General features: G+C 37.8%; 2 protein-coding genes across 2 annotated transcripts; both read left to right on the top strand.

The window, feature by feature from the left end:
* Positions 1-801: 801 nt before the first annotated feature.
* Positions 802-6,160, top strand: LOC127797906 (zinc finger protein CONSTANS-LIKE 9-like). Its single transcript, XM_052331105.1, has 4 exons — positions 802-1,112; positions 4,151-4,657; positions 5,196-5,342; positions 5,832-6,160. Exons 1-4 carry the CDS (start codon positions 1,005-1,007, stop codon positions 5,922-5,924), a joined length of 855 nt encoding a protein of 284 aa, XP_052187065.1. The 5' UTR covers positions 802-1,004; the 3' UTR covers positions 5,925-6,160.
* A 2,047-nt stretch (positions 6,161-8,207) lies between these two features.
* Positions 8,208-8,929, top strand: LOC127798274 (uncharacterized). The gene has a single exon (XM_052331732.1). It carries the CDS (start codon positions 8,315-8,317, stop codon positions 8,678-8,680), a length of 366 nt encoding a protein of 121 aa, XP_052187692.1. The 5' UTR covers positions 8,208-8,314; the 3' UTR covers positions 8,681-8,929.
* The last annotated feature ends 10,145 nt before the right edge of the window (positions 8,930-19,074 follow it).

Here is a 19,074-nt window from a genome sequence, read left to right as displayed (position 1 = left end):
TTTTTATATTTTACTTTTTTTTCAACTTATATTTTAGTTAATAAATACTATTTTAAAATATTTATTATTTATAAAATTATTAGGTTTATAAACTCAGCTGTGCGAGTTTATTAAACTTTTTTCAAGTATTTATAAATGGGTTTTGCTAATTTTAAGGCATTTTTTATTTATTTTACTTTTAACATTCAAATACTCTCATTAATTAATTAAATATCTAAAATGTACTTATCATAGTTAAACATACAAAAGATGGCAAAATATAACAACATTAAACATACATTCAAAGGGGATAGAGGGAGGAAGTTGTTTTAACAATAAAGCATTCTAACTCTTACAGGGTAGCTCGCGGTGGAAGAGGAGAAGTGATGAGAAGAGTAATTTAGAAACAAGTGATGTAATTTTTATTAGATTGTGTGTCGTTGGAGTCAATATTGATTTTGTTGACTGAGATTAGATCCGAATTTATTTATCTGTGGTTCTTGAAGGGTCATAGGCCAAAAATTAACGAAGCTTAAGTATTGACATTTAGATTATTAAAAAAAATAGAGCATTCTATTCAGTTACGCAATTTGATGCATCTTTTTATTATTATTCTTTTAAACTAAAAGAGGAGCACAGCACAGACTGTCTGTCACTGAGACTAAAGCAAGCACAGGAGACGAGTTGATATATAAATTTTTAATTTAATTAAATTAGTCAGTATTCATATATTAAGATTTTGATTGAAAAAAATAAAAGAAAAAAGCCCTATATTAATTGCATCACCAATTTATGTTCTTGCGCGTCTCGTTGCAGTGTACCTATAAATTCTCACATGAAAGCTCTGGGAACCAACCATAACTCTCTCTCTCTCCATTATGGCTGTTTCTGCCACTACTCTGCTCTGTTTTTAGGTCACGGTAGAAGGGTTTCTTCTCCTCCATTGAGTTCTCTTTGCTTCTTCAGTCAATCTTTTATCTTCCGTTGAGAGTTTAACCTAACCGAGGGGAAAGGCTGAAGAAGAAATGTATGCAGAGGCTGGGCTAATGTTCTCTGATTTTCACCACTTCTACTCTCAAGAAGTAAACCAGCTTGAAGGCTTCTCTCATTCTCACCGATCCAATGTTCCAATGGTCATACCTCTCTCTCTCTCTCTATATATATATATATATATATATTTATATATATATGTTTTTGTTGATTTTTTTGGCTGGCATTTGTTTGATGAGCTTGAATGGTGGGTTTGGACGAGTTTTTAGGGTTTCTCGCTTTGCTTGGCTCCCGATGTCAGGTCTTGGGTTTCTGCTCTGTTTTGTTGGATTCTGAATCGAAATATGAAATAATCAGTGCTCAAGTTTCTTCTTTCTCTTTTCGTTTGGAGCCATCGGAAGCATCAATCACCGCAAATCAAGATGGGACATTGGATGGAACTGTTCATTAATTTGGAATCACTAAGGAACATAAAAATAACTAAATATATATCCACAAATTGGATATGCACTTGAGCGTTTTCTGGACTACCAAACGGAGCATGATGTATGCGTTAAACTTCTGTTTTATGCGCTAGATCTGGAATCAAGGAGATATGGGAACTAAAAATGGTGTACAAGTCATGAATTGCGTGTTCTGTTCTCCTTTTCCATTTTTCTTCAAAAGACAGAATGGCTCTTGCTTTTCCATCTTAGTTCTGATTTTGGTTTCCAATTTTTGATTTCATCTTGTTCAGGGGTTCACTTTTCACCGCATTAATTAAAGAGGAAAGCAAAAGCTATAATCCTATCTTCTGTGTTTTGTACTTTTATGTGCGATGCTTTGGTTTGCTGCCAAAAATGATTCTATACAGTGGAGACTGCTCTTCCAAGAACCAAAAATTAGACTTCGAAGTGGTAAAGGAGGGAGTTGTAAAGATGCGGTCATGCTAAAGGCTGCTAGTGTGGGATCGATTCCTCCGGGAAGCAATTCCTTCTGGGGGTGGTCCTTAGTAAGTGTTAGTGGACGCAGCCTCAAACCTTGACCACTTGGGCATATTCCTCGATTTACCTCCCTCGTGATGACCCAGGGGCAGATTCGGCGAGGGCCGCAAGTGATGGCGCGTAATCCAAAAAAAAATAAAAAATAAAAATTAGACTTCGAGTACTTAAAAGAAAAAACCAAAAAAATACTTCCTGTCCTGGAAGTTCTGACTTCTGAGAGCACTGTCTTCTGATTTGTGGTTATGGATTCTTGGACGAGTACTCTTTAATTTGAGTTTATATAACCAGTTCAGTTAGAATTCCTGCTCATTCCATATTTAGCTGACTCTGCTTTCCCATATACTGAAATATCATCAAACATTGTTCGTGTGAATCTCTATACTTCAGGATTAATTCACTTGATTATGTTATTTCAGTAAGCATTGGGGGAATATATTTGCTATGATTCAAAATTTTCTTGCACACTGTGACATCAGTTTATCAACTTTTTTCTTCCGTTTAACCATCAGCTGATACCATTGGAGTGTCTGGTTTAGAAGTTGTGAAATTTGTATACATTTATTCCCAGTTTTTTCTTAATTTTGCTAACTAAATATGAACGGACTTCTATATATGGCATTAAGTTTCTCCTATATTTGTGTGTCTTTTAGCACTGCTATGGTCTATCTTTTTTATTTTTTTTCCTCTTTTAAACTTTTCATCTGCAAGCATATTCTTTTTGTACCCGGCCAATAGCATTAGAGTGCCTAGTTTGTAAATTGTGGCATTTTGTGACTAATTTTCATATATTTATACCCGGAATTTCTTAATTTGGCCAAACTAAACATGAATTAACTTCTATATATGGAATAAAATTCAACCTATATGCATTTTCTGTGTCTTCTAGCTCTGCTGTGGGCTGTTCCGATTTTCTTTTCCAGCTGAAAGCATATTCTTTCAGTACTCTGGTTCAAAGGTTGCCACTTTGGATAGTTATGCATTAATTGTTTGCCCTGTCATTTATGATTGTTCTGTTCCAACCAAGTACCAACTGAATTATTGTGGCGAGTCTGTATGAAAGATATGATCGAATCAGTTTTGAGTAGTATTAGATTTTCTAAGACTTATTAACTGAACCGTGCTCTAAACTCTGGTAGGACCTCATTGATGCATGTTTCTTGCGAAAAGAAAGTGAATCAAGGTTCCATGGTTTGTGCTTTATCCTCAAAATTCTCTGGTAGAGAGAATTGAATATTTGATGATTTCCCTCATTTGATTTTATGTTTGCATTTTGAATTGCGGACAATTTGTTGACACAAGTTTTAAATCAATCATTTTATGAGAATTCCAGCTTTATTTGTTTACTTTAATTTATTCTATTGAATTTTGACTGCCATCCAGTTGCTTACATAAAAAACAGACTCTCTTTATATATGCCACATATCTGGATAAACTTCTTAATAATAGAACTTCTTCAAAATTTATAATAGGAAACAACTTTAAGCTATTGATGTTATGGTGATTAAGTTGCCTTAAATATTTTATGCTAATTGGACTTTGTATTTGTTTATTTTTCTTTTGAGTTTCATTTATGTTCTGGCTCTAGGGAAAAAAAAGCAGTTGTTCTATTCATGGTGAGAAGCCCTGTTTGCATTGGATTTAAGCAATAGCTGCAAGCCTTTTCATTCTTTTTGGCTTTCTATGCATCTGAGACCGTGGGAAAACTCATGACACCTGTCTACAAATATATATGAATTTTCATATATAATTATTAATCTGTTATGAATTTCTGAATTTTCATTGTTGTCTTACTATGGGATTTTCCTGTGTGATGCTAATGGTTCTCTAGTCCAAACAGCAACCCAATGCACTAGTACTTCATCATGAACCTTATGCAGTTAATGCTGATATTTCTAGCTTTAACTATGTTATTTGGGGAACACTATAGCAGCTTAGGTTGCATTTCCTCAATAATGAGTAATGGATGCAGATATGAATATTAATTCTTGGCTTATCATCTCTTGAAACTGGGACATAGATGATGATTAACTGTTTGGAACATGATTTTGTAGCTATTTTCTTGATCTCAGCTGTGTTTTTTAGTATGTTGTAGGATTAGGTCTGCATTGGACAGCAACTTTTTGTAGTAAAATATTAGTGGCTAAGTGTTTCCTTATACCCTTACCATGGAATTTACCAATCTTTTTCTTCCACTGCAGGGAAATCTTGTTCAGACCTCCACCATATCTGAGTATGACTTGGGGGCCGAAGGGGATCTATTCAAAGCTCCAGAACCAATCATTGGGGAACCAGTTCTCAGCCTTGATCCCATAGCAGCTGCAATTTCAATGATCTCCTGTGGGGAAGATGTCATATCTCCACAAACACTGAATGTTGCAGACATTGAATCAATTCAAAACGATCAGCTTCTGAGTGAGATTTTCTATGAATGCAAGAAGGATCTCTTGGCAAAAGAAGCTATTGAAACATCATTGTCTGATGCATTGGATATCAAGACTCCTGTTATAGGGACAGGTGAAAACCCTAATGCAGGAGAAAAATTGTTTGCTGAAGGTTATTTCCATAAGAGTGTTAGCTCAGGGTGTTTAGGCTCAATGGAGTTGAGACATGAGGCACCAATGGGGCCAAATTTTCTGGATTTTCCTGGAATGGACCTTGGTGCTGTTTATGGGATGCGAAGGGCATTCAGTGAAGGCGACATAAAGGTCAAATTTCATTTCTCTCTGATGTTGCTTGTCACCACCTCTGTTCCCTTGAACGTATATTTTCCTAATTCCTTTTAAATTGGGGCTGGTAAAAAATTGCAAGTATTACAGTCTTAAGATTTCCTAAGATCTTGGAATGAAGACTTAATACTGTTTTCCTGAAGCTTGCCCAAAATATATCTATGCATGTGTTTAATTACTAAGGGGCCAGTCCTAGATATCATGAACAATAAATTCTCTCCCTCTCCCTCCCTCCCCCCTTCTTCTGTGATAAGTGATTATAAAACTCTTGTTGAAACCAAGGACTTATTAGAGGGAAAAGTGTTTCTGTACAATCAACAGTTGCTTTATTCTTCATTTCATTTCCCCTTTTCTGTGCATCTGGTATATCCCACTTGGTCGTCGTGAATTTATATTTTTGGATGAGCCTCGAGCACATGTTTTAGATGATGAAGCCTATGAGCTGAAAAATGTTTAGATCCTTCTGGCCATTCCGACAGGATGGGGCTGGGCCATTGATACTGAGTTTTTATGACAGACTCTTGGTAGTGGCAATGTGAGCGTCATCCATTCTCCAGTTGGGCTGCCACAATCTTTTAACAGTTGCACCAGTGAAGACCGCTGGCAAAAGCTTTCCAGATACAGGAACAAGAGAACAAAGAGGAACTTTGGCAGGAAAATCAAGGTAATCTACACCTGAGGTTGTTTCTTCTCATGTTTCTACTTCTATCCTGTTCATTATGAGGTGATCTCGTGCCAAAATTATCAGCCTTAATGTTGAGGAAACACTAGGTACTGGTGTCCTTCCAAATCTGTTTACTTCTACCATTCATTGCGCTCATATTAGGGACAGCCATAGCACTGATGTCAAGGGACCCTTCTTCGAGTTCTACAAGCTTGAGAAAAATTTCGAGTTCAATCTGTTTTGCATCAAAGAAGCATTCTTCCATATGTAGCGGACAACTTTTCACTAGCATGTTGTCCTCGATCACCTGTACCATTGAACTATCTCCAAGAGTTGTGTTAAATATCATACATCAATATATGCTTCTGTTCCTTTCTTAACAAAATGAGTGATATTTATCTTCATCATCCATGCTTCTTTCTCATTTTGCTTAATCCACAATTAATTTTCTAAAATGCTGCTCATTAATATTATGGCCATATATCTCAGTATGCGTGCAGGAAGGCGCTGGCTGATAACCAGCCAAGGATTCGGGGAAGGTTCGCAAAAACAGAAGAATCTGACTGCTTGAAGAAGCAATAGCCAGCAAGAAGCGATGGGATTGGCGGTTGTGATGGAATGAATCATTGGAAGTAGGTGAAAACAGGTTGTGTTCGGTGAAGAGAAGTCATATGAATCCAGTGTAACACAACATCCGTAAAGTAGTTCATCTCTCTCTTGTATTGTGTAATAAAGGATGGAGGTAAAAATGTCCAGTTTAGGTTGTATATACTACTAGTGTTTGTGGAATAAAATGAATCCTAAGAGTTGTTTGTTCATGTTATGTGTCAACTGCAAAATCCCATACCCATTGTTATTTGTTTATGATGAGGCTAAATTTGAAAGCAAATTCAGAGGGATTTTCATTTCGTAAGCTTTCTTTCTTTATTCTTTTTCATATATTCATGTTTTCCAAAAGTTGGTCTCTTGGGGGGTTGTCTAAACAATTCTTCTCATATACTCTAAGTAAGTAATAAATCAATCAATGGTCACTGTTGTTTTTAAATATTTATTTTAAAAACAAAAATTTCACTTAAAACATTTTTAAATAAATGTTTAAATAAAGCATATAAATCTTTAAATAAAGCATTTAAATAACAGTGCCCATATATTTATAACTATTTAATTATGGGAAATTCTATCGCGAACTCGAAAAATTACTCTTCATAACCCACGTCCCATCAAAATTTCTAATAATTTTAAAATACCTATTTTATCCCCCCCACAGCCCACAACCAACCTTCTTCTCCGATCACCTCTCATCACCGACCATCATCTCGCATCTCTCTTTCCCTCCTACATTATATACACACACAAACGCATACATACACATATATATATATATATATACAGAGCATGGCCGCGGCCATAGCAGCCGTGGCCATGCAACTAGCAAGCTCACACACACACCCATATATATATATATATATATATATACACACACAGCAACCCAGCACACACACATATATATATATATATACGCACACTCACACACACAAAAGCATGGCCGCGGCCATAAAAACCTCCGCACCTCACGGTGCGGAGGTTTTCAGCAACCCCCGCACCGCGAGGTGCAGGGATTGTTGAAATTCCCAACTGCTAGCAGTTGAGAAAGCTAGGTTTCCCCGACTGCCAGCAATCGGGAAGACTTTTTATATTTTTATATTTTTATTTTAATTAATTTTTTTATTATAATAAAATAAAATTAAAAAATAATACAAGTAAATAATTTTTAAATTTCTGCTAATTATAATTTAACTAATTTTAAATTTTAAATCATGGTATTGAATTTTTAATACTTAAAAGAATTTAAAATTAATTAATTTATCTTATTAAATTACTTGAAGATACGCATATCTAAAAATTCTATCATCATTTAAAATATATATTTTTTATAATTACATATATTTAAAAAGAATATATTTTAAATGATGATAGAATTTTTAAATTTATCTTATTGAATTAGGTAAAGATATATATATTTAAATTTATCTTATTAAATTTTTTTAAGTATTAAAAATTCAACACTTAATTACAATGATTTAAAATTTAAAATTAGTTAATTTATAATTACTTAAAATACAGATATTTAGAATTTATTTATTTATATTATTTTTTATTTTATTTTATTATAATAAAACAAATTTAATTAAAATAAAATAAATAAAATAAAACAAATTTAATCAAGCCTTCCCAGTTGGGGAAGGCTTGATTCCCCACACCGCGAGGTGCGGAGATTTTAGAAATTCCTGCACCTCACGGTGCGAGGGTTGCTGAAATCCTCGCACCGCGAGGTGCGGGGATTTCAAAAACTCCCGCACCGTGAGGTGCGGGGGTTTCCATGGCCGCAGCTGTCATGGTCGCGGCCATGGAACTTGTATATATATATGTGTGTGTGTGAGTGTATATATATATATATATATATATTTATATAGGTGTGTGAGTGTATATGTGTGTGTGCTGGGTTGCATGGTCGCGACTGCCATGGCCGCGGCCATGTTGTGTGTATATATATATATATGTGTGTGTGTGAGTGCCTATTTATATATTTAGGTGATGGCTGAGGATGAGAGGTGATCGGAGAAGAGAGTTTGCTGTGGGTTGTGGGGGTAAAAGAGGTATATTAAAATTATTGAAAATTTTGATGGGACGTGGGTTCTAAAGAATAAATTTTCGGGTTCTAAATATAATTTTCCTTTAATTATTAAATCCATAAAAAATTAATAAAATAAAAAAAATAAATGCTTACTCGAAACCAAATTAGTTTGCCGGTTCAAGTTGCTTTCTATTTGAATATGGGTACAGCCCGGCCCGCCTACTTCGATCCCTACTTCGGTTCTATAGCCTAGACACGGGGTGAATGGAGCCGCCGCCGCCTTTGGGTGCAGATCTGGCGATCACGTTGCGAAGAAGAAGAAGAAGAAGAAGAAGAAATGGCGACGAGCAATCAGGGCCGTCTATTCTCATCAATCATCAAGCTAGCCGCTTCGAAATTGGGGCTTTCGCACGCCGGATCCGAGTCGCTAGGTCGTTCGTCTTCGGACTCGGCGAGGCGACTCATCTGCTATTCGACTCGACATCAACAACGAGAAGACCAAGCCAACCCTGACAAGGTAGAAAGAGGCGAATCGAAAGAAATTGAAGAGAAGATTAAAGAGGAAATAGGCCGGGGGGAAAACGAAGACGATGGAGACGAGCTTGATATCAACCGAGACACCGGCGAGGTAGGAGGGCCTAGAGGTCCAGAGCCCACCCGATACGGCGATTGGGAACGAAACGGTCGATGCTACGATTTCTGATCGATTCAGGGACTGGCTAATTGAGGTTAGCGTTGTTATCTCGGTTTTGCTTATGATAAGATCAGACGAAGACTCTCGATGAAAATCAATCATATCACGGTCGGGCTTTAGTTCTTACCTGTTTCTCTTTCTGTTGATGTACTGATATGTTTTTGCAATCCTTTTAGCTTGTGTACAACTTGAATTTTGATATGACGAAATGAAAAAGAATTTGTAAAACGATTTCATTTTCGTTTTCTTTTCTCAAAAGCTGAGCTCGCCAAGCCAAAGTATAACGTTCTTGTTATCAACAGTTGATGAACCTGATTCACGGGTCTGAGCTAGAGAAAATTGGATGTTTTATATGGTTTTAGTTTTGTTGCATGAAGTTTGGGTAGATCCATTATTTTGTACCGTAGCAGTTCACTGATTGCAGTTTGAGTTTTATTTAGAAGATTAATAATATGTTTCAGAATAATCGTTTCATTGATATACTGATGCATAGGAAGTCACCCAGAACTAGGATCACAACTCCAACTCGAATTTGTTGATTCATGCTGCATCCTAGACTAAAAGCTTAAACAATATTACAAGGATTAGAACAGAGAGAAGAAAGTTGTAAAATGCCTCATCGATCTCTATTCATGATCTCAGCCCTTAAATAATAAAACCATAGTTTCGGTAATTACAGAAATGCCATTGTATCAGCAAACAACAAAATACAAGAAATACTATTAAAACAACTAACACAACAATATACAACAAACAACTAAAACAACTAATACAACAAAATACTCTGCTACTCCCCCTCATGGAATGTGTTATATATACTGATACGCAGACAAGGAGCTCCACTCACCCAAGTGTTGGTTAAATGGTCTTCATTCCATGAGGACAACAACACACGAGAATATTTGCCAGATCTGCTTCAACAGTTTCCAAATTCAGCCAGCTTGCTACACATTTCTTGGGGACAAGAAATGCTTTAAGGGTTACGTTAATAACCTGATTAATGGGTTGTTGGGCTTAGTTAGCTATTGTTGCCTTGATTAGAAAATAAGTGGCGTTTGGGCATAGCTGGAGGAGTGTTCCAGCATGCACGTGACAAGTGTGAAGAATGTAAAGGCAATTGGACTAAGGGCTAACTGTTTTTGGCGCCTAAAATTGGCCATAGATCGTTTGTCTAAGATAGTTGTGGGGACTGGTTCTTCCATTTCGTCTCCTCTCATTGGGGGAAGTGTAGGTAGAGATCTTTGTGTTCCAATAGCCTTCTTGAGAAGGGAAACGTGGAACACGGGATGGATACGTGTGTCTTCCGACAGTTGTAACTTGTATGCCACAACACCTATCTTTTCCAATATGGGAAATGGCACATAATATTTAGGACTTAGCTTAGATAACTAAGATAAGGGTTGATGGCTTAATGACTTGAGATGTTGTGGACTTAGCTTTAGGTAGACATTCTCCCCAACTGAAAAGTTCTGCTCGCTTCTTCTTCGATCAGCCATTTGCTTCATCTTGTTTTGAGCTTTGGCGAGCTCCCATTTCACCATCTTGACTGCATCTTGTCTTTGTTGCATATAGGTCTCCACTGCAGCTATTGTAGATTGCCCTCCAATTGCCGGTAACAAGTGTGGTTTGTAGCCATAGTGAACCTCAAAGGGGATCATTTTAATTGAGCTATGGAAGCTCGAATTATATCACCACTGAGCTATTGCTAACCACTTATACCACCCTCGAGGTTGTAGAAATCTAAAGCACGGTAAGTAGGCTTCCAAGCATTGATTTACCCTTTCTGATTGGCCGTCAGTTTCAAGGTGATATGTGGTGGACATGAATAGCTTGGTGCCTTTCATCAATTCTCTCCAAAATATGCTGGTGAATATCTTGTCCCTGTCTGAAACTATAGCTTGGGGAATTCCGTGCAACTTCACTATATTATCCATGAAAGTTCAAGCTACTTCTTGTGCTGTAAATGGGTGAGATAAGCCAGTGAAATGACTGAACTTGAAGAATCTGTCAACCACACCATTATGCAGTCTTTTCCTTCCGATCTTGGAAGTCCTTCTATGAAATCCATGGTTAGATGGGTCCATGCTTGGTCGGGAATAGCCAAGGGTTGTAGTAAACCAGGGTGGGCTATTGTTTCGTGTTTGCATCTCCTACACACATCACAACCCAACACGTAATCCCATACACATTTTTTAAGTTTCGGCCAGAAGAATACCTGTTGCACTTTGCGGTAAGTATTTTGAATTTTTGAATGGTCTCCTATAGGGGACTCATGTAATGTCTATAAGATTCTGTTTTTCAACTCCTCATTATCTCCGATCACCAGCCGACCCTTGTATCTTATCACCCCATTGTTAAATGAGTATTCCGGCTTGCTCTTAGCATCTACGCTTAGCTATTCCAATAATCCCTTGATCCATTCTCCTTGCTAGTAACTATTTGTAACTTCCTGTAGCCAATCGAGCACTACTGCTGAAATGGCTGCACTCTCCCCTTACTCCTGGCAGCATGACAAGGCGTCAGCTATTGCATTGTCCTTTCCTCTCCTGAATTGAATCACGCAGTCCATTCCCATGAGTTTGGTCATACCCTTTTTCTGCAGTTGGGTGTGTAATCTTTGTTGCATTAAGAACTTCAAGCTTTCATGGTCTGTCCGGATAATAAACCTTCCTCCCTCTAGGTAGTGCCGCCATTTCTCGATTGCCATGAGGACTGCCATCAATTCTTTCTCATAAATACTGAGGCCTTGGTGCCTTGGGGCTAGGGATTGGCTTAGGAAAGCTTGGGGCCTGCCTTCCTGTGAGAGAACTACCCCTATACCATAGTTGCTAGCATCGGTCTCTAGCACAAATGGTTTGCTGAAGTCCGACAGACCTAGTACGAGCACTTCGCTAAGAGCTTTCTTCAACTGCTCAAAGGCTTTTGTTATGATTATGAGCTCTTAGAAACTTATTCAAGACTTAGATTTGCCAATCTCTCAACACTCCTTAGCCGAAAATCAAGAGACTAACAGAATATATGAACAGCAATTGTAAAGCAGAAAGTAAATGAAAAGATTAGAACAACCAAACCATCAAAGTGGCAAAGATTTATCCTGGTTCGGATTGCTTTGAAGCAATCCTACATCCAGCCTTCTCTCCGAGAATAAATCCACTAGAAACCAGTTGAAACAAGATACAAGAACCTCTCTTACTCTCCCTCACACAAGTTCACTGCACTCTCAAGAGAATACAAAGACTAATTTTATCTCAAAGCCTTTCCCCCTCTCTCTTGCTATCTTGACAGCATCACTTGCATCTAGAGAACAATTAGAATGAATGAGTATGTTATATCCGACTGCTAGCACTCGCCTCCTATTTATAAACTATAGGGAGGCGGCAATTACAAGGGATTTAAAAAACTTAGCCTCTACAAAAGACCAACATACCCCTAATAATAAAATAACTAAGTTATCTAACCTAACTTAGAATAAAAAACAGTCAGAAAAAATATCTTCATTCTAAAACAAGTTCTTCTCTTCAACTTCTAGAGTTAATCTTCCATGCAAAAAACCCAACAGCTTCCTCAACCTTGGGGTTCCACTTGAAGCCTTCTTTCTTCAATAACTCTGTTAAGGGCTTGCTGATTAGGCCATAGTTCTTCACAAACCTCCGATAATACCCAGTGAGCCCTAGGAACCCTCTTAGTGCCTTCATGCAAGTAGGTTTCGGCCATGCTACCACAACTTCAATTTTCTTTGGATTAGTGCCCACCCCAGCTCCTGAAATCACATGTCCAAGATATTCCACATGTTTTTGTGCAAAAGAGCACTTTGACTGTTTAATGTACAATTGGTTGAATCTCAAGATCTCAAGTGTAGCCCTAAGATGATTTAGGTGTTGATTAAAGGAAGGGCTATAAACTAAGATATCATTAAAGAAGACCAACACAAATTTTCTAAGGTATGGTTCAAAAATTTGGTTTATGAGAGCTTGGAATATGGCTGGAGCGTTGGTTAGCCCAAAGGGCATAATAGTGAATTCAAAATGGCCATGGTGGGTCTTGAAGGCTGTTTTGGATATATCTTTTGGATCCATCCTATTTTGATGGTATCCAGATCTTAGGTCTAGTTTCGAGAATATATATGCATTTTTGAGCTCATCTAGAAGGTCCTTAATGATTGGTATTGGGAACTTGTCCTTGACGGTAATGGCATTGAATTGCCTATAATCGATACAAAAACACCATGTGCCATCTTTTTTTTTTAACTGAAAGGACAGGGGAAACAAATGGGCTATGGCTAGGTCTAATGATATCTTGGTTCAATATTTCTTTCACAAGTTTTTCAATCTCAAATTTGAGCTTAGGAGGGTAATTGAAGGACCTAATGTTCACTAGTTCAACATTAGGTTGAAGGGGTATTGTGTGGTCTAGGGATCTTTTTGGGGGTGGGGTCTTAGGTTCTACAAAGAGATCTTGGTATTAAACCAATAATGCATTAAGACAAGCCAATTCATGTACTTGCCAAGTGGTAGTAAATGGTAGACCCTCCGATGTAAGTCCTCCTTCGCTGCCTTCGTCCATCTGCTCAACTGCTTAAATGGAAAATAGCTAAGCTACTTGGGACACCTTCTTTCTGATTAGTTGCTATAACCGCTTCCCCTTGATCATCTTACATGTTCCCAATTCCATATTTCCCTACAACGCCACTCCCCTTCCTTCCTTATCTAGGGTCACCTCTTGATTGGACTGACTCCCCTCATCCAATCTACCCCAAGTGCATTGTGACACCCCCCCCCCCCCCCCCCCCCAACTTAAGTAGCCTCAAATCTGCTTTGTACTCTTCCCCTTGCATTTCCCAGTAGAATCCTAGACATTCAGTTTTGCTGATCATTTTGCTTCCATTGGCTACTATTATTGACAGTGGCTGTGTGTTGATTAATGGCCATTTCATCCTCTTGGTTGTACCCTTGTCGAGGAAATTGTTGGTACTTCCATTGTCTATCAAAACCATGAGAGTGTTGTCTTGCACATTCCCTTCTACTTTGATAATTTTACTACTAGCCATTCCTTTGATTGCATGTAAGGAAATAGCCCCATTCCCTTCTTCTTCCTCTTCTTCTATTACAACCATCTCCTCTTCTTCTCCTTCTTCCCCTTCTAGTAGAAGCAATTGCTTCTTGCACTAGTTCCCGATGGTATATTTATCCCCGCATTTAAAACATAATCCAACAGCCCTCCTTTGCTTAATGAGCTTGTCCCTCAGTGGTAAACTTGGATTAGGGACTGAATTGGCCATGTATCTCACTCCAATTCCTCCTCTGAAATTCTCCTTGTTCTATATCCGCCCTCTTAATGGTGCCATTACCGTGCTAACCCCTCTCATTTGGCCTCTCTATTTCTTCATCAACGGTTCTACCGTCAATTCTTGCAGCAAAGCATCTTCTCCTGCTTCCTGCACCGATCTAGGCCTCATCATTTTTACCATGGATTTGAGATCATCGTTCAATCCACTGATGAAGCCCAACATGAAGTACTCTTCATTCATATAGGGATTCCTGTTAAGCATGAGTGATTTCAGCTCTTCAAATTGAAGCTGATACTCATGTACAGTCCCCATCTGTTTCAACTTATTGAACTCCTCTACAATGTTCATCGTTCTCCAAATCTCTCACACATTCCTTTGGCAAACTCCTCCCAACTACAATTATCCCTCATTGATACCCATCCTTGAAACTAGACATCGCCTACGTCGTTCAAGTATTCGGCTGCTAAAGTCACCTTTTGGTCATCAGCCACTTGGTGAATACTGAACAATTTCTCACACCTCCTGATCCACCACCGGGGCTTCGTCTCATCAAAGACCGGCAACTCTTAACTTAGGCACCAAAAAATTCGTATGACCAGAATTCATTGGAGCCTTGGCCCTCCTGCCAGTCACGTTTTCTCCGATAGCCACCGAATCCATCCCCAACTCCGCAGACCCGACTCTTCCATGACTCGTACCAATACTTGGTAGTATGGGTCTATTCTCTCGTGAGGTGAAAAATTAGGGGATAACCTTGTTAAAGAAAATATCACATAAGCTGTTTTTTATTTTACTGTTATTCATTTATATTGTATATGTTGCTTTCTATTGTAGCAGCAGTGTTTTAAACTTGCGCTTCTTGTTATTTCCTTTATTATGTCGGTAGTTTTAGATTTGGCTGAATAAGTATATAATCAGCCTAGTCTTGTTTTCTTTTGATTATTCATTGATCGGAATATTCAGAGCATTTCTTCTCCTCATTGCTTGCGTTCTATTCTTTGCCCTAGTTTATTACATGGTATCAGAGCCTAGCTACTAAGGTCAATGGCATTCAATTTGGATCACAGTGCTTCTTCCTTTCTTCCTTCTCGATCTCTTTCAGCCTTATCTATTGCCTCGCAATCTGATTTTTCAGCGATGGGAAAAGCTTTTAGCTATATATCTATTAAGCTAGATTCGAACAACTACATTTTCTAGAAGGCGCAGATTTCAGCTACAATTCGAGGGTTTGATCTTCAATCCTTCCTCAATAAATCTCCTCCTCCTTCTAAGTATATCACAGATCCGAATGCTAATGAAGACGGAGCACTGTGTTGAATCCTGAATTTCTGAGTTGGATGCGATCGGATCAGCTGCTGCTTGGTTGGCTCTTCTCGACAATTGACAAGGAAGTCTTGGCGCAGGTGATTCACTATGAATCATCTGCTTAGGTATGGTTGGCACTTGAAAATTTATACTCTCGTCAAACAATTGCCAAGTCTTTCCAATTGAAGTAGCAACTTAGGTCAATTAAGAAGGACTCTTTGTCTATAAATGACTATATTCTTAAGATCAAAACTATAGGTCACTCTCTTGCAGCTATTGGAGAACCTCTAAGTGACAAAGATTTGCTTCTAACAATTCTAAATGGACTAGATTATGATTATGAGACAGTGGTCAGCCTCATTACATATCAAATGGATGATATAGATCTTGAAAATGTTCAATACTTGTTATTGATGCATGAACAAAGATTAAACTCTAAAAATTTGGCACAAATGTCAACTGTAAATGTTGAGTCAGTTATGCCATTTGCTGTGCAAGTAAACATGGTTGCTTATATGCAGAAGAACTCTGGAAATTCTGTTAATAATCAAGGAGGTTTCTCTCAAAACAGAGGAGGTAGAGGTAGAGGGAGACAGGGAAAAAGATTTTACTATCAGCTTTGTGGCAAGCCAGGGCATTTTATTGATAAATGTTATCATCGGTTTGATAGAAACTTTCAAAGAAGTTCTCCTATGTCGAGTTCAAATTTTGGGCGGCCACCTATGATTTCTCAACAACCAGATTCAAGAGCCTTCGTAGCTTCCCTTAGTGATTCTAACGAGGCTTACATGAGTGACCTAGGTTCTACACAAGAAACTTATTATAATCATTTTTCTCAACCTATTGATTATACAGTACATCTTTGTCACAGCCTTCCTTTCAAGATCCAGCTTGGTTTGTTGACTCATGAGCCACAAATCACATAACCTCAAACCTTAATAATCACTCACTTCATGCTCCTTACAACGGGAATGACAAAGTCTCCGTTGGTAATGGTAAGCAACTTCCAATTTCTAATATTGGTCTTGGACATTTGTTTACTCAAACTGCTCCTATTTCAAATATTTCTTTGTCAAATGTTTTACATGTTCCTTCCATGAAAAAGAATCTCTTTAGTGTCTCACAACTTACAAGAGATCATGATCTCGTGGCAGAACTTAACTCTAGCTCTTGTTTGATTAAGGACAAGAATACCGGGGATGTGCTACTCAAAGGATGCCTTAAGGATGAGTTATATCAATTGAGTTCAACAACTAATTCTGCTGTTCCTTGTGCTTCAGTCAAGCCTTGTGTTTCAGCTCAGTCTATTGAGTCGAATTTTACTTCTAACAATACATCTCTTCCTGATTGTAATGTTTTTCATTAAAATAAATGTAAGGGACAGCTTCCATTCTGTTTTGGACTATCACCTAATGTTCATCTAGCTCAAACTGAGAGAATGTATAATCAATGGCATGCTAAGCTAGGCCATCCATCATTCAATGTACTTCGTTTCATTCTTAATAAAATTCATTTGCCTTGTTCTCATTCCAATGTTTCCTTTTGCGATTCATGTAAAATTGGCAAACTTAATCAACTTCCCTTTGCTAATTGTTCTATTACAGCAAAGAAACCTCTTGAGTTGATTTACTCAGACTTATGGGGTCTTCTTCTACTTTGTCCATTGAAGGACATCGATACTATATCATTTTTGTTGATGCTTATACCAGATATACATGGCTATACCCTTTGAAACTTAAATCAGATACCTTGTCTACCTTTGTAACCTTTCACAAACTTGTTGAGGTCCAATTTCACACAAAATTACAGGCCTTACAAACAGATAATGGGGGAGAGTTTAAGGCATTTTTACCCTATCTTCATAGTTATGGTATTCAACCAAGATTCACTTGTCCTTATACTCATTAGCAAAACAGTGTTCTGAAAGGAAATATAGGCATATTGCTGAAATGGGACTTACTTTGTTGTCTCATGCTAACATGCCATTAAAATTCTAGGTTGAAGCCTTCCAAACAGTTGTTCATATTATCAATTTGCTTCCCTCATCATCTCTTCAATTTAAAATACCTTTTGAACTTCTCTATCACAAGCAACCAAATTATATGATGTTGCAACCGTTTGGATGTGCTTGTTTTCCTTTTCTACGTTCTTATAATAAGCACAAATTTGCTTTTCACTCAACCAAATGTATATTCATTGGGTATAGTCATGTGCATTCCAGTTATAAATGCTTACATCCGTCTGGTCGAGTTTATATATCTCGTCATGTGCAATTTAATTCAGATGAGTTTCCTTTTCCTCCTACATCGCAACCCTCTTCAACTGGTTTTTCTACTCGTTTCTTTGACACTCTTTCAATCCCTACTTCCTTTGAAGTAGTACCTCCTGTATCCTTTTCCTTATCAGGCAATGCAACTTCCTCTCCATCTCAGGATTCTGTTACTTCATCTACTCCTCCATTTGTTACTCAGTCTTCTTCCCAACCTACAGCACATAATCCTAAACATACTGCTGGATCCCTTCCTTCTATTCACCCTATGCTTACTTAGTCCAAGACCAAACAGCTCCAATTTACTTCTCCTCATGCTTTAACCAGTTCCTTAGTACCTAGTTCTATCCATGAAGCCTTTTTAGACTCATAATGGGTTAAAGCTATGGAGGATGAGTTTGTAACTTTACAGCGCAATCGAACTTGGGACTTAGTTCCTTTTTCTAAGGACATGAATCTTATTGGCTGCAAATGGGTGTATAGAATAAAGTATAATCCTGATGGAACTGTTCTTAAACACAAGGCAAGGTTGGTTGCCAAGGGTTTTCTTCAAACACCGGGGGTTGATTATGCTGAAACCTTTAGTCTCGTTGTTAAGGCACCAACTATTAGAGTTTTGTTTACTTTGGCTGTTACATTTGGATGGGATATCCAACAAGTAGACGTTAATAATGCGTTTTTAAATGGAGACTTGATTGAAGATGTTTACATGTCCCAACCTGAAGGGTTTATTGATTCTCGGTGTCCCTCTTATGTTTGTAAACTCCAAAAATCTCTCTATGGCCTTAACCAGGCGCCTCGGGCATGGTACACTAAGTTGAGAGAAGCTTTACAATCATGGGGATTTAAAAGAGCTGTTTCAGATGCTTCATTGTTCATTAAAAGAACTTCTCAATTTGTTTTGTTTGCTTTGGTATATGTTGATGACATTTTAATCACTGGTTCTAATCCAGCAGCTCTTAAAGAGTTTATTCATGATTTGAATACGAACTTTACTCTAAAAACGCTTGGATCAGTGCACTATTTTATTGGCTTCGAAGCTCATAGAAATAAATCTGGAATTCATCTTACACAGTCTAAATATGCTTTGGATTTGTTGAAGAAAGCTGATATGCAAGACTGTAAATCATGTGACACTCCTATGAATTCTGTTGTGTCATTAACAGATGAAGGTGATTCTTTTGAAAATCCATCACTGTATCGTACCATCATTGGCTCTTTGCAATACCTCACCTATACTAGACCTGATATTTCCTTTGCTGTAAATAAGCTTAGTCAATTCTTGTCCTCTCCTAAACAACAGCATTGGACAGCTTGTAAGTGGTTGCTTAGATATCTAAAGGGTACTCTTGGTCTAGGTCTCTTTTTCTCACCAGCACCTCTTGATTTACCTCTAATCGTGTATATTGATGCTGATTTTGCTGGCTGCAAAGTTAGCAAACGCTCTACTAGTGGGATTTGTGTCTTTCTTGGTCAAAATTTGATTGTTTGGAGTTCAAGAAAGCAATTTGTGGTTGCTTGATCAGTTGGAGAAGCAGAATA

Source organism: Diospyros lotus, chromosome 3, assembly GCF_014633365.1.
Source record: "Diospyros lotus cultivar Yz01 chromosome 3, ASM1463336v1, whole genome shotgun sequence".
NCBI classification, from domain to species: Eukaryota; Viridiplantae; Streptophyta; class Magnoliopsida; order Ericales; family Ebenaceae; genus Diospyros; species Diospyros lotus.
Note: the sequence above shows the minus strand (reverse complement) of the source record. Positions and strands in the feature narration are given on the sequence as shown.

What these genes read in the sequence shown, in the direction of transcription:
- LOC127798274 (XM_052331732.1), top strand. Translation starts at nt 8,315, where the DNA reads ATGGCGACGAGCAATCAGGGCCGTCTATTCTCATCAATCATCAAGCTA.
- LOC127797906 (XM_052331105.1), top strand. Translation starts at nt 1,005, where the DNA reads ATGTATGCAGAGGCTGGGCTAATGTTCTCTGATTTTCACCACTTCTAC. An exon ending in ACCGATCCAATGTTCCAATG is followed by an intron (nt 1,113 to 4,150) that starts GTCATACCTCTC and finishes CTTCCACTGCAG; the next exon opens with GGAAATCTTGTTCAGACCTC. An exon ending in TCAGTGAAGGCGACATAAAG is followed by an intron (nt 4,658 to 5,195) that starts GTCAAATTTCAT and finishes TTTTTATGACAG; the next exon opens with ACTCTTGGTAGTGGCAATGT.